The 14,877-nt window shown below is 40.7% G+C and overlaps 1 protein-coding gene across 25 annotated transcripts in view; it reads right to left on the reverse strand.

The window, feature by feature from the left end:
- The window catches only part of MPDZ (multiple PDZ domain crumbs cell polarity complex component), a 139,807-nt gene that overhangs the window by 73,185 nt on the left and 51,745 nt on the right, over nucleotides 1-14,877 (reverse strand). For all 25 annotated transcript variants that reach the window (XM_090038695.1, XM_090038692.1, XM_090038688.1 and 22 more), the window contains 5 exons: nucleotides 12,854-12,968; nucleotides 10,991-11,079; nucleotides 8,958-9,153; nucleotides 5,906-5,995; nucleotides 645-724 (listed from right to left, as the gene is read on the reverse strand). In XM_090038695.1, coding sequence (XP_089894821.1) covers nucleotides 645-724; nucleotides 5,906-5,995; nucleotides 8,958-9,153; nucleotides 10,991-11,079; nucleotides 12,854-12,968 — 570 coding nt within the window. The remainder of the gene's footprint in view (nucleotides 1-644; nucleotides 725-5,905; nucleotides 5,996-8,957; nucleotides 9,154-10,990; nucleotides 11,080-12,853; nucleotides 12,969-14,877) is intronic.

Here is a 14,877-nt window from a genome sequence, read left to right on the forward strand (position 1 = left end):
TTCTTTTTGGTTCACTGCATTTCTGCTGATGCCAGGTGGTGCAATGCAAGCCAGTAAGTAAAGGTTATCCTTAGGACCAGTGCTGGGCGCAGCCTGAGCCCAGCACCAGGAAGTCTGGTGCTGCTGCTAGCCCCAGGCAGCAGCAGCAGCCTCCTGTCATCCCGCACACAGATCCAGGGGCCTGCACTCCCAGAAGGAGTCATGCAGCACTGGGAGGGCAGGTTGAGCTCCGTGGGGCTGGTGCAGCCACTCAGAGCACAGCTCTGGCTCTCCTCACCTCCTGCCACTGGGCTGCACTCCAAGCGGCTCTGCCAGCCCCATGGAACTCAGCCCAGCGGTGGCAGGTGGCGGGAGAGCCAGTGGTGAAGCCACTTGGAGTGCAGCTGCGCTGAGCTCTGTGGGGCTGGTGGAGCTGGTTGGAGTGCAGCCCACTGGCGAGAGGCAGGGAAGAGCCAGGACTGCACTCTGAGTGGCTCCCCCAGCCCCATGGAGTTCAAAACACATTGAAACAGCTTCAAAACAAAACACTTGTTGAAATTTTGCACAGCCCTAATATGCACATAAACATAAAAAACTAAGTATAGTGAATGTTATAGCTAAACAAAACCAAGAACATTTAACAACAATGGTTAGGCTATACATACCACAATTTCATAATTTGAACCCATAATCCTCTGCCATTTATTCTTCAGTGCTGTTTCCTCTGTGGAAGTTATATGGAAACCTAAAATTGTATAAATATTGCTACAGTAAAAAAACCTTGTTTATCTGTCCTTAATAGGATACAAGGACTGTGTAAGATTCAAAGTATTCTGTAGTACTGAAAAAACTGTTGTATATTAGCTGAAAACATAACATGATTTTCACACCCAGGATTAGATTTACTGTAAGTGAACATCTACTCTACTGGGAACCACCAGAGAAGGGGCCAGAAGGTAATTTTGCTCCAACAGCTTCAAGGTTCTACCTGCATCATACAAAATCATTGTGTATTGTTAAACTGGGGAGATTACAGCTTAATGCACCTGTTCAATAGCCACCCATCCACACTAGATGTAGAAAAGAACTGAAAACTACAAGCAGCAGAGATGGCCGTTATGTGTCTGTGCAACTGCCATTTGGTCACATAAAGTAAGATGATAATCTGCCCAGAGTGTAGAACTCATAGCGAAATCCCTTTATGATACATGAATTTAACCTAATTTTGTGTCTCTATTTTTTATCTGACACTGGCTCAAACATTATGTTAGCATCTATGTACCATCCCCTAGCTTTTCCATTTGGCATCTTATATGTACCACAAAGTGTCTTTCAACTCTGCACTTCCAAGAAAATGCACTTCCAAAAAAAGATTTGTAGATCTCTGTTTGCTAATGTAAAATGAAAATTCCTAGTAGCAAGATACAGTATAAAGTTATGAATATATACTTCCCCAACCCCATGAAGACAATTTAAAAAGCTAGATGCAAAAACTGAGAAAAATTATGGAATAGATGACCTACACACATATATTCAAAGTAACCTCAGTCCAACCTTAAAATTTGTGTACACAATTTTGAATGGACAAATTATTTATATGCCTCAAATGTCTGAATTGCACATACGAGCAGACTCTGTGGGGGGTGGGGGAGAAGGGGTGTATGTGGGTACAAACACCTGTTCACTAATTAAACACCTAAGGTCCTGATCCTGCAACTGCACCTCATAAGAGACCTCTTGTGTGCATTTAAAGGAATTTCCATCTTTAGAGTCCAAGTACCCAATCTGCATACATGAACTTAAGATTTTATGCTCTCAAAATTGTGAGCACAAATTTAGAAACTATTTTTGAAACTCTGGTCCCTAGAGGGCAGTGAAAGAATGCAAGTCCTCAACTCAGATTTTCTTCTTCCAAAAAACTGAATGTGAAATAGATGAAGAAAAACAAAGGGGTGATTTCAAAAGGGGGGAAGGAAAGGAATGATGCTGTGAGAAAGACAGTGACATGCTAGACAAGGCAGTGTGGCAAGGCAGTGTACTAAGTGACTTAATATAATTGAAAATTTAACTGGAAACTAAAACTACAGAGAAATTGCAGCTTTCTATTGCTCCTTTATTTCTCATTGGATAGTAGGAAAGGAAACTGAAGATATCACCATTAAGTTAAAATTAAAATTAACAGTCTTAACAGGAACATCTTTATTAAAGCTACAAGGATTGAGGTTAGCACAAAATGATCAAAACCAAATTCTTCAATTAGAAGTACATGATGACAAACTGGGTGCGTCTACAAGAAATACTGTACTGTGAAGTAGTGCAGTTTACTGTGCAGTAAGCATGTACATCTATATATGCACATGCTTACTGCACACGAAACCTCGCTAATTACGAGTAAATTTGCTACCTGAAAATGCAAGTAGCAAAATTACTTCCAATTACTAACTACTCAATAGTGCTCGTGTAGATGCCTGACTGGGAGCAAATCTGCTTCTGGTCAGCCAGCCACCAGGGGAAGGGAGATTGTTCCCTGCCCCTGGGTGCTGCCCACTTCCAGGGTAGGTTCCACTATCAAAGCCTAGGAGGGGACTATGTCCCCCTGCCTTGGCAGCAGGGAGCTCCAAGACCCCCACTCTGAGATCACAATTGGGGAGCCGGGACTAGGAGTTCCTTATTGCCCAGCACTAGCTCTGTGACAGTCATGGGGCTCGGCCTGAGACAAGGATCTCCCAGGCCGAGCCCTGCTGTCATGGAGCTAATATTGGGAGATAAGGATCTCCTAGGGCAAGCCCCAGTGTTGTGGAGCTCACGCTGGGAGATAAGGATCTCCCAGTGCTGGCCACATGGTCGTGGAGCTGGCGCTGGGAGCTCCCCGCTGGAGAGCCTGTTCCCCACTCCGTGAGCATGGAGTTGGGCAGAGAACAGGTTGGAAAGCCTGTTCCCCACCCAGCTCCACGCTCATGGAGCTGAGCAGTAAACAAGCTCTTCGGCCTATTCCGCACCCATCTCCACAACTGCAGAGCTAAGCAGGCAACAGGCTCTCCAGTGCCCACCCCACCATCATGGATCAGGGGCTGGGAATTGTCTCAGTCAGGGGCAGGTCGCAGCCCCATGCCCCAGTCAGACAATTGAAGCATGGGGCTTGGAAAAAAAGCTGCAGGGGTGGGGCAGGTTCCAGCCCCCTACCCCCATCTACCAATGGGACAGCTAGCAGCAAGCCCCCAGCTGGGTGGGGAATCCCTGCCCAGCTAGGGGCTCGCTGCTAGCTGCACCACAGCAGGGGCAGGGAGCAATGTGCCAGCCCTGGTCAGGTAACAGCCATCTCCTGGCCTGGTGCTCCCTGCCAGCCCCAGGGCTAGTACCCAGGGGGAGCCTAGACCTCCCCCTGGTGATGGAAGGGGCCGAGTGCTGGGCCCCAGGAAATGAGAGCTGACATTAACAGCACATCTGCTCGTGCTTCCCTATACATGTAGACACCTGCCCAGGACCCATTATTCATGAATAGCTTACTCGCAAGTAAACTGCTCCCAGATCTAATGCACATGTAGAAACACCCACTGAAGCTAAGATTTTTCATACACAACTAGGGTAAAGTCCCAATTTCCTCTATCCTTCAACAGAAACTGGGTAGCTAACACTTTTAATATTCTTTGAAAATCTTAATTCTATTTAGATATTTAGGGCATTTATAAACATGATCTGGGAGTGGGGGTACTTTAATTACTGCAGGCTTGAGAGCCGCTCTAATTACACTGCCCAGCGCATCTCGTGTATCAGCATCCCCATGCTTAAACATGGTGCGGAAGCATTAAATGAGCTTTAGTTGAAGTGCTCCTGCTGATACACAAGATGGTGGAGTCTGTTGGAGTGCAGTAATTAGCACGCTTCAGCAGACTTGATTAATCAAGGTTGCTCAGACAAACTGTAATTACAGTTTGTCAAAGCAGCATCACTGCTCATAAATAGGTGCCCTTAAAGAAAAAATACGGCAATTTTTTTCAATACGTGCTGGCACTCAAGTTTGAAAATATTAGTCCAAGATGTTAAGCGACTAAAGCATTTGAGGAGAGTCTCTTTAAAAACGATAATTTCCTCATCTTTCTAAAATCCTGAAAAATGGTTGACAGACTACTCAAAAAGAATTAAATTAGAAAACAGCCACGGTACTGTTTTCAGCTGCTGTCTGTGGCTGGAACTGACAAAATACTTAGGGCCCCTCCAGATGTGTAGACATCCATGTCACATGTTTATGGCAGGAAGCATGACTGTGGGGTCACATATCAGATCCCGTCATGGCTTGCCAGTGAAGGGAGAGCCTAGGATCATGATTCCAGGCTCTTCCTGCCCTGGCAAGTAACAAACTGACAGGGCTCCGAGATGCAGAGGCACCCCAGATGTCCCCACAGCTGGGAGTCCCATCAGGTGATGCAGGCTCCCAGCCATGGGGGTCCTATGGGGGTTCCTCAGGGTTCCCAGCAGCTAAGAACCTACTGCTGATGCAGGCTTCCAGCTGCAAGGAGACATCAAGCATCCCTATGGCTGGGAGCCTGCAGCAGATGGGGGCTCCCAGTCACAGGAGCACTCTAAGCTGGTTAATCACATCTGAAGTTGAACATGTGGCAGGGACCTTACATTAACATCAAGAACTATGAGAGTGTGGTATCTGATGATGTATCATTATATAGTACATGACTATTATACAAACGTGGCAATCTAAGTAGTAGAGTAAGTGGAAGTTAGAAAAGAAAAATTCTGGGACAGAAAACAGTAAAGTCAGAAATTTCCAAGGAGAAAGAAGTAGCTCAGTTTCAAACATTGTTAGAGAACAGACATATATAAATACATCTGGAGAACATGCTATAGGGAAATCTATTAGAAGAATTAAGAAACCTGAGATAGGACTTGGATAGTTACAAAGAGCTGGAATCATTATGGGCATTTATAGACGTGCTCTGGGAGATGGGGACGGGTGGGGGGGTAGGAGAGGGGGCACTTTAATTAGTGCAGCTCCAAGAGCCGCATTAATTAAAAGCACCTGGAGTATCATATTTATCAGCATCCCCATGCTGAAAAATGGTGGTGGGACACTTTGAACTAAAGCTCATTGAACTAGCTTTAGTTTAATGCACTCTGCCACCATTTTTCGGTGCAAGGACACACACATGATGCTGGAGTCTCCTGGAGTGTGGTGATTACCATGCTCCAGCAGATATGATTAATTGAGTCTACTCTGATTTGCTGTAATTACAGTGCATAGGAGCAGCCTTTCTGCACATGTATAGGAGCCCATTATTATTTTTAAACACAATGGTGGGGAAGATGAACCAAAACCAATGATTACTACTTGACACAAAAAAAGTTATGGTAAAATCCAACTACTTCATCTGTTGTCTTTAGTGAGTAGATGTTTAGTTAAATTAATTTCAAGTGTATCTATGAGAAACCTGATTTTATTCCACCTATTAGGTGCTTAACTACCCTTAGGCACCTAAATGCAATCCTACTGCTCCCTGCTCAAGTCCCTAAAAATTCATAATATACATATTTTTTTTAACAAATAATCATCTACCCCTTTTAAGACAGAGTAAAAAAAAAGCAGCAAGAAAAGAGGACCCAATCATATTTTGTATTAACTATCTTTCAGGGATTCAAGGTGGAAGAGAATCATGCTTGGGTGCATAAGTCCACTTATACACCTAATACCTGGACTAGAATCTGACCCTACCCTTCAATGCCAATACTTGTTTTGAAACAATCAGAATTTTTAAATGTTCTTCTGACTGTAGCTAACTCCATTTTCTACCTGCATATCTTGACACAAATACTTTACTTGGGACTTGGGATCCATATAGAAAGCTTGGTTTTTATACAAGCACAGACCAGAGAAAACATTTTCACTGAAAAAATACTGTTGAACATTATTAAGAACCTGATTCTTGCTGTTTAATGTCCTCTTTGATGTTTACTGTACTGGCAATGCGTGCCAGTGATGAAGATCCCAGCTCGCTTTCACAAGGTTCTGGAAAAGAAGAATACCGTCAGACATTTTGTGCATTTTAATATTCATCAAGACATCTGTCACCAATTTTTACTGGAGTTGGGACAGCACAATTCTTTGTAGGTTATTGTTCCAACCTACAGGGGCAAGGGAAGGGTTAGAAGGAAATACTTTATTTTTAAAAGAAGTTCTCTTTTTGTAGTACTATGCTTTTTATGACAGGTTTCCTATTTTAAAAGGAAAATGGTGCTCAATTGCACCAGAGCGCCCCAAGGGATGACGAGGTCGAACGGTCACAAACTCCTGCAAGACCGTTTCAGGCTGGACATAAGGAAGAATTTCTTTACTGTCCGAGCCCCCAAGGTCTGGAACAGTCTGCCAGCGGAGGTGGTTCAAGCACCTACATTGAACACCTTCAAGAGTAAATTGGATGCTTATCTTGCTGGGATCCTATGACCCCAGCTGACTTCCTGTCCTTTGGGCAGGGGGCTGGACTCGATGATCTCCCGAGGTCCCTTACAGCCCTAAAGTCTATGAAATCTATGAAATCTATGAAATCTGCTATTTGTAAAGTTATGTGTGCTGGCCATTCTGCAATATATCTATTAGCTCAGTTTTTATTTCTGGGTGATATTAAAGATGATGACAGTGATCTACAACAGTGATGCCCTATGAGTGGTATGGGACAGGTCTGAGAGCCAGATCCCGTACATGGGGTCAGTCTGAAGCTGAATTTTGGCTGTAGAGCTACCCAGTATGCTAACCCAACCCCACAGGCCATGATTTGGCCATAGAGTGACCCCTCACCCTGGATCAATCCTGTAATCATCATCCCAACCCAATGGCCTCCCCTTGGGTCTAGAAATTTGGCATTAGAGAACAGCAATTAATGCTACTACTGTACCCCAGCTCCCAAATTTCCAGACCTGTGTAGAGATCCAAGATCTGGATGACAGCTCCATGGGACAGATCTAATCTACAGGCCAGAGGCTGAGAACCACCAATTCATAAGTAGGGACCTACTCAAATTGTAATTTTGTGCATTTTACAGAAATCACAAAATCAAATGATGTCTGCGAAATCTGGGGAGAGGGGAACTGAATAAAAGTAAAATGCTGCCTCCCAAGTGGAAGTCAACAAACCTCATGGCTGCTGTGGCCCAGCTGTGCAGCCTGACAGAGGACAAGAGGGGAGGGAGAGCTGCCAGCATGAAGGGGAGCAGGCAAGATGGCTGCTGTCCCTGCCCCTGACTGGCTGAGAGGGCTGCCTGTCATATGGCCCCACCCATCTCAACAAAGCAGCAAAGACACCAGGTCACATAATGGACAGCCCTCAACCAATCAGTAGTGACAGGCAAGGCCACTGGGTCCCTTGGCAGTGGCATGGGGGTGGAGGGAGGGCTTGCCATGATAAGCTCACAAAAATAGTGTCCAGCCCCATAACCTGCCAGTGAAATCGGTCGCCTGCTTCAATTTGCGTAGACCCCTATATATAACACCACTTATTCTTTCAAACCAAGCTATTGGACAGGATCTCTGCCAAAAGTACTACTATGACAGTAAATATTAGGTGGGAGAACTGTTGCTTGCAGTCACAAGATTTGAACATCTCTGGGCAGGAGACACATTAATTTCTATGGAAGAGTCTAAGCTATGCAAGTTGATTCCTTTACAGTTTTATGTGAGTCTGAAAATACTGAGAAAGGATACAATGAACAATTGCTCTTGCAAGATTTGTACAACTACAAGAGTACTTATGGTTTAATTTGTAAGTTGGGAATTCTGATAGTGATCAATAACTTGGTTTATTTGAAAAATGTCTTTATGTTCAGCCTGTGTGGACGCTGTATGTACCCAAAACACTGATTTACTGATCTCTCTCAAGATGTATATTTACAACATAATATTAACTGTTTGTATTAAAACCTTACTAATGTACCTGACGGCAACATTTGACAATGACATCTGATATGCATACACCTAATACACGTGATACACTGTATGAGATTGTCACCAGTTGTCTTTACCCAAACATCACTTTTTTATCTTCAGCATTTCATGCAAGTAAAGTCTTCAAATGGCATGCAGAAATGCAGGGGGCTTCTGCTCATGGAAGAGGCTAAGTCTTTGCTTACTCTGCTTGTGTCTGCTTGTATTCTCCATTCATACTTGAACAGGATCAGGCCAATTCTGCACTCATCTGCCTTATATTATAAGCAAGGACTTTCAGGCTCAAAGCCTTATAACATACCAGCAAGAGTCTAGAACAGTGGTTTACAACCTTTTCAGTCAGGTCACTCCTCCACCATTTTTTAAAATTTGGCAGCACCCACAGTTGAGAACCACTGTTGGTGCTGCCTCAATTTGGTGCTTCCCAAATGGGATTATTATACCCCTGGATAAAACACTGTCCACCTGGGAAGGGCTGTGGCATGTACATACACTCCTACTACGTTAAGGATGTGATCAGCCTGAAGCAGAAGCTGACTCATGCTGTGTAGGCCCACCCAGTCCAGACCAGAAACAGAGATGTGCAGGCAGCACTATCCCATGTACCTCTGTTTCTGGGATGACCACGGGAGGGGCTGAACTAGAAAGGGCTACAGCTGAGAAGCTCCACGTGCTTGAGGCTGATCACAGCCCTAATTCAGCTGGAATGTGTACAGGGCAGTTTTACCCAGTTGCTGCTGTGGCAGCAATGCCTGTATTGCAACACCCCTGAGGAGGTTTCATGGCACCTATGGCCAGGTGCCATGATATTCCAGTTCAGAACCAGTGGTCTAGACAACTGACATCAAAATCTATTTTGGGAATGAACAAATAATGCTATTCCTTCTAAGCACTAATTAAAAATGCAAATAGCGATCCCTGGAAGAGCTGCATAGATAGTAGTACCAGAAAGGAATTTCACTCAACAATTCTATTGCCATTTTCTTTTCAGGCTATGCATTCAGTTTCCTTGAAGTAAAAGCAGTTCTAATTACCTTTATCAGTGCCATTATTCATTGTATGGAACATTATGTCCTTCTGAACAGCTGCACTGCTGTCCTCATGGGACTGTACATGATTTTCCTGTTTTAGCCCTCTTCTGACCAAAGTGAGTCGAACTGTTTGTCCTGTGTGACGCAAAACCTCTACTGCCTGCTGGTTGGTAAAACCCTGAAGATTTGTCCCATCCACCTGCATGATTAAAAGGAATCTATTAACCAGAAAGCCACCAGATAGAGAAAAATACATTAAAGTATTCTCTGCCTCCAAGGTAACTTGCAAGTCACAAAGCAAGGTCATGAAAGGGGTAGATAATGGAGAAAAAACACAATGGCTACTGTTGCATGGACTACACAAGACAGTTTTGGCTATAATATCGCACAATTATTATCATCATAACAGCAATGAAGGTAGCAGGGCTGTAAACAACAGCCAGTGTTTTTAATGTTTTGTTTCATATGCTGCTGGAAGCTAAAATAATGTATGCCTGATTTCTATATACTGATAGATGTTTGTATAACTGTCCACACCCTAGTGATCCTAACATCATTACTTATAGGTAGAAAATTTGAGGCAAGAGAGCCAAATATGGTCATCATTGGTGCTTATCTAATGAGGGTAGGTGATAAGGAAAGCAAAGGGAAACATTTCTTTTACTGTTCCATAAATATTTCTCTGTGTAAACAATATTTAAAAAATTTAAAATATCTTCTGTGCATATTAACTATTTAATCAGAGAATCACAGAAATCAAATGCAAGATATCCCACAACTTTCCCTTAGCCAGTCGAGCACTATTCATATAGTTAATCTATACTTGCTTATTCTAGTCCACAGTTTTAAGCAACTGCACTTCTATCTAGTCTGCTGTAAAGCTATTCTACCATCTAATAAACTTAATTTAATTTATCTCTCTGATACTCAGGCAAAGTATTCCTTTGCTCAGTTTTATTACTTCCAGAAATACACTCTTCCTCTTAAGCCCCAAATCATAACTTATTTCTATGTCTCCTTGGTGTGTTTATCCTTCAAGTCCTTGCAGAAATATCATATCCCTTTACCCTAGTACTTGTTTGGCCTGCCTATCTATACAGTACACATATTCCTTTATTTTAATCCTCCCTGCATGAAAAATCAATCCCTCCAGTCCCTTAATCATTTTTGCTGTCCTTCTCTGAACTTCTTCCAACTCTTCAGTGCTTGTCTAAATATAGTCTAAATAGAGAGTAATATAAAATGAGCTTGTACTATTAAACTTTTTCATGTTAAATTGAACCCTGTTATTTTTTCTTTTGTTCTTTCCTTTTTTTATGCCTCAAACTAACTCAGATCTTTCTGCAGTTGCAGATTCCAGAAAACTACTCAGATTTTATTATATTTAGCTGTTTGTAACCCATATTTACATCACAGTAAAAACATATATATACACATACATACACACACATGTATGCCCACATATAAATTAGCTTCCTTCTACTATTTGCTTTACATGGAGCTAAAAGGGTAGTTCTGATATCTCCAAGATAAAAATAATTTATGCATTTGAATTCCAAATCCTACTACCCAATATTTCCAATGAAGAATCTTGAGAAATTCTCCCACCTGTTACCCACAGTTTTGTTGTTATAAAAGGGTCTTTTCTTTCTCAGAGAAGCTAAGAAACTTGCAGTGGGGTATAATTTTAGGTCTCGTTGAAATTACTTAACAAGTATTTGCTTTCTATGAGACCTAATGAATAAGATCTCTGCTTTCACTGGGCATGCTAAGAACTCTCTATTGCTAAGAGAAAACAAAAGTGTCACTGATCACTTTTTTTTTTTTTTAAGGAACAGAGCCCTATTTATAAAACAAGCACTATCAGAAAGACAGTGTTATAAAACATTTAAACAAAACAAAAGAGCCATCATTTCCCACTAAATCTTCATCTGTTTTGATCAGTGCTATAAAGTAAACCCAATATTCCAACCCCTCTACCCACCAAATTTGATTATATTTCACATACAAGTTCAAATATACTGACGTCCACTTACAGCTATAATTTGATCTCCAACATGGATTCTACCATCATGTTCAACAGCACTGCCTTTTGTAATACTTTTCACAAAGATACCTGAAGGCTCTGAGATTTAAAAACAATTTTATTATTTATTATTAAAGTTGTCTAAAAGATGTAATAATCTCCTACTCCCCCCCCCACCTCAAAGTAAAGTAAGTAAACATAACATAGACAAGAATTTCAGCCAATCAAACTTCCTCTCCCTTCTCTCCTGCCTTTCTTCATTAAGAGCAAAACTGGGTCATTTATAGTAAGCACTGAGCCTGGAAACCCAAAAAGCCAACTACTGATAAAGTCTGCCAGTCTGGGGAGCCAACTGTGACAGAAAAGTCAACATATTCCATCAAAATTTCCATGATACATAACTGCAAATTTGTTTGTTTTACTTCATGAGCAATTTCTGAGAGAGAGAGAAATATTTCATCTGAACTTCCAGCTAGTTCTCATTATAAACTAATTATGCTTGCAGATGCAAAAAAAAAATACAAAAACAGCACTTTAAACTCAGCACACTCCCACACTGAACCCAGCACATGCCCAGAAGAGGCACTGCATTAGCTGGACCTGTCTCATCCAGCATATATATAGAATGCATCCAGCATATATATAGGTTGGGTGCTTTCATGGGGCTTTTTTGGTGCTTTTATCAAATAGCTGATTGAACCAGCTTTAGATTAAAGCTCCAAAAAGCCACGCTGAAGCACGCAATATATACAGATACTGTGGAGACAGGTCGAACTAATGGGATGATTCTTTTGGTAAAGACTTTTTTTTTCCCACATCTGTCAGCAGCCTAAATGTCTTGCCATAGTTGCCTTAACTCATCCTGTAATACCTAAATAAGGCAAAAGGCAGCAATGGAGACCATGAGAACCAGAAAGGGTAGCAGAAGTATCCAGGATAAATACTGAAAGGGTGACAGTCCTCCAAAAGACAATTAATAGTTAACTAGTTATTGTGAGCAAGAATGTGAGAGTAAGAAGTCAGAACAGGGTTTAGGAAGGCAAAAGGTGTCAAATAGGGACTGGAGGGAGTTGGAGAAAGCAACAAAGATATATGGGGCTATACACTGGGTTTATTAGCTGGGGACAGTTCAGGGCTGTGCAGAGAGTATAGGATTAATGCTTATGCACCATCATATTCTCAAACATTTGAGAATGATGTATGAGGCACCCATAATTTCTACTATTATTATTTCTGTTGTAATAATAATAATGTATTATTTATTTTCTTTATATGGATCAGTCATAACATTTGGGATCATTTCTCTCAAATTCAGTTGAAATTATTACAAATATAACTGCTTCATGTGAGCATTAGATTTTTGTTTAATTTAGGCAGCCCAATTTCATTCGCAGTTACACCAGTAAATAAAGATGGAATAACCAAAACCAAGAGATAATCCAGATTTACTATATACATACATGATTAGGAGCAGAAATTGATTTAGTTTTTAAAAACAACAGGTAAAACTGTTTTCATTATTAACCTATTTGCTGCAGAAATGCAAAAAAAATGTATTTACTTAAAAAAAAAAAAAGAGCAGCCATCTACCTGAAAAATAGCTGCATCAATTTATTTCAGAATTTTTTTAAAGAAGGCTTATGCTATAGTTTGGCCAAGAATTATTTTTTTTAATTAATTCAATTTATAAGCCCTAAATATGGGGTTTGTAATGGAACATAGATCACATCTGTATCTCCCACTACAAAGATTTCAATTCTTTTTTTATGACCATTAGAAAGTTTTCACTCATAGATGCATATACTAGAGCATAAGTCAAATTTGGAATGCATACTAGCTAGTCTATGCTGAAAACTTCAGGATTTAACATTACCTGAAGTTTTGTCTCCAATGTAACCAGCAATAGTTATTCCTAATCCTTGGATGTTTTTAGTCAGCTCCACATCAAATTTCTCACCATCTTCATAGCTATCAACAGTCGTCTCTGCCTAAAAAAAAAGTAATGACAGAGTAAAGCTTCTTAAATGCAACTTCATTCCATGATGTTAAGAACCAAGGACAAATGTCACAAACAAGCAATAACTTTTCTTCTGCTCCTGTCCTGGAATTCAGACAGTCATGTTACACAGATAATATTCCTCATCTGCTTGTTACTGGGATCCTGCCACCCACTTTTCTAATCTCCCTGATACGGGTCTACAGACTGCGGAATTACTCGCTGAATACTAAATGACCGGTAGACCTTTAAAAAAATTGAACATCAAATGTCTTGCACATGATTTATACAACAGATGCTTTACACACTTCAGTGTATAGAATGGAGTTATTCTAGAACTCCTCATTCAATCTGCTTTATGCAGATAACAAGAACCAATGTGCTAAATGTAAAATAACAAAGTATAAAGTTATATTTTTCTGCATTCACTTTTAAATAAGTGCCCAATAACTACTCAGATTTTTTTTTTCTGCTATATGTGCCAAGTGTAAAACATAATGAAATCTTTTTCTATTGAAACAATTATGTTTCCTGTTTTTAGCAAGCCTTGAAATTTCTATTTTAGAAGGTAGCAATTATACTTCCAGCAGCTAAATAATGACAATCACCACTAACACCCACTACAGTCCTCTACATAAAAGAATGCTTTGAGTAACAAATCATTTATTTATTTCTAACGGAAGTGCTATGATTACAACCGGAGAATGCATATTAAATACCTACCTCAACAATAACTGCCTTAGTATTAAAGAAATCAACTTGGAAAACTTAACTTCATTGCATTCAAGTATATCATTTCCACAAATTGGCTTTTTTGCTGCTGTTCAAAATAAAAATTCATTGGCTGGTGTATCTCAGCAGAGTTCTATTGACTTTAGTAAGACTATGCTGAGGTACAGCAGCTGAGGGTATGACTTCATTCCTTTATTGGAATAAATGAACAGATTTCTAGATGTTTATGAGTATGAGAAGAACATCTAATTCTGCAGCTCCAAAGCACATCTGCCCATCATATTAGAGGGTTATTTGGACCAGAGATAATAATGGTCCAGGATTACAGCCTGATAATTGCTTGCATCTGCGTGAGCTGATGAATTTCTGAAGGACAGATCTTTCCTAGGGGACATAGTGAGGAGTGCCAGTTCACTGGCATCATCCTCACTTCTTTCGCCTGAAGAAGGTTCTCTGGTCAAACTCTAAGGGTTAAATGTTGTTATGCATTAGAGAGGGAGAAGGCTAACAGCATTATCAGCAGAGTTTCTCTGTCTGCACCTTCTCTAAAAAGAGAAATTTTGTGCAGGGATAGGCAGCTTTCCAAATACAGAATGACTTCTGTGAGAAGCTGTGTTGAAGGCATGAGAGAATATAACATGGGGAAAGGTGAGGAAGGAGGTAAAACGGGTTTTTTTCCATAATTTATTTGATAATAGAAAATACTAAAATAATTATGTTGTTTCAGAGCTGCAACCGTATCACATCGCAACCAGAAAATCCTAAAGATAATCTGTTTTGATCCAGGAAGTCATGAGAATCAACTGCCCCTCCAAAATTTCTCTTTGAAGATAAACAAAATTTTCAAGTTCGTCATTCATCCCTCTCTATAATACATTTTCTGCACACAAACTTCCTCAGAAGCATCTCATTTCAGTATATTGCATTTTCCAAAAAATTTTAAAGGGATAACGTTCCAAGCTGGAACCAAGGATCAAATAAGTTTGTTTCTCTTTGGGGCTTGCATACATGATAAACAATAATTTCCTTCCCCAATTGTTTCAAGAAGACCTAGTATGCATATTAAGAGGAACCTGCTCATCCCAACCCACCAGTACTATTTCCTTACCTTGTTTGTCTTTTTGGGAACTATGAAATAATTAAGTTTTTGAGTAAGAAACTCTTAAATA

Source organism: Crocodylus siamensis, chromosome 3 (genome assembly GCF_052110815.1).
Source record: "Crocodylus siamensis isolate JL-2025a chromosome 3, ASM5211081v1, whole genome shotgun sequence".
Taxonomy (NCBI): Eukaryota; Metazoa; Chordata; order Crocodylia; family Crocodylidae; genus Crocodylus; species Crocodylus siamensis.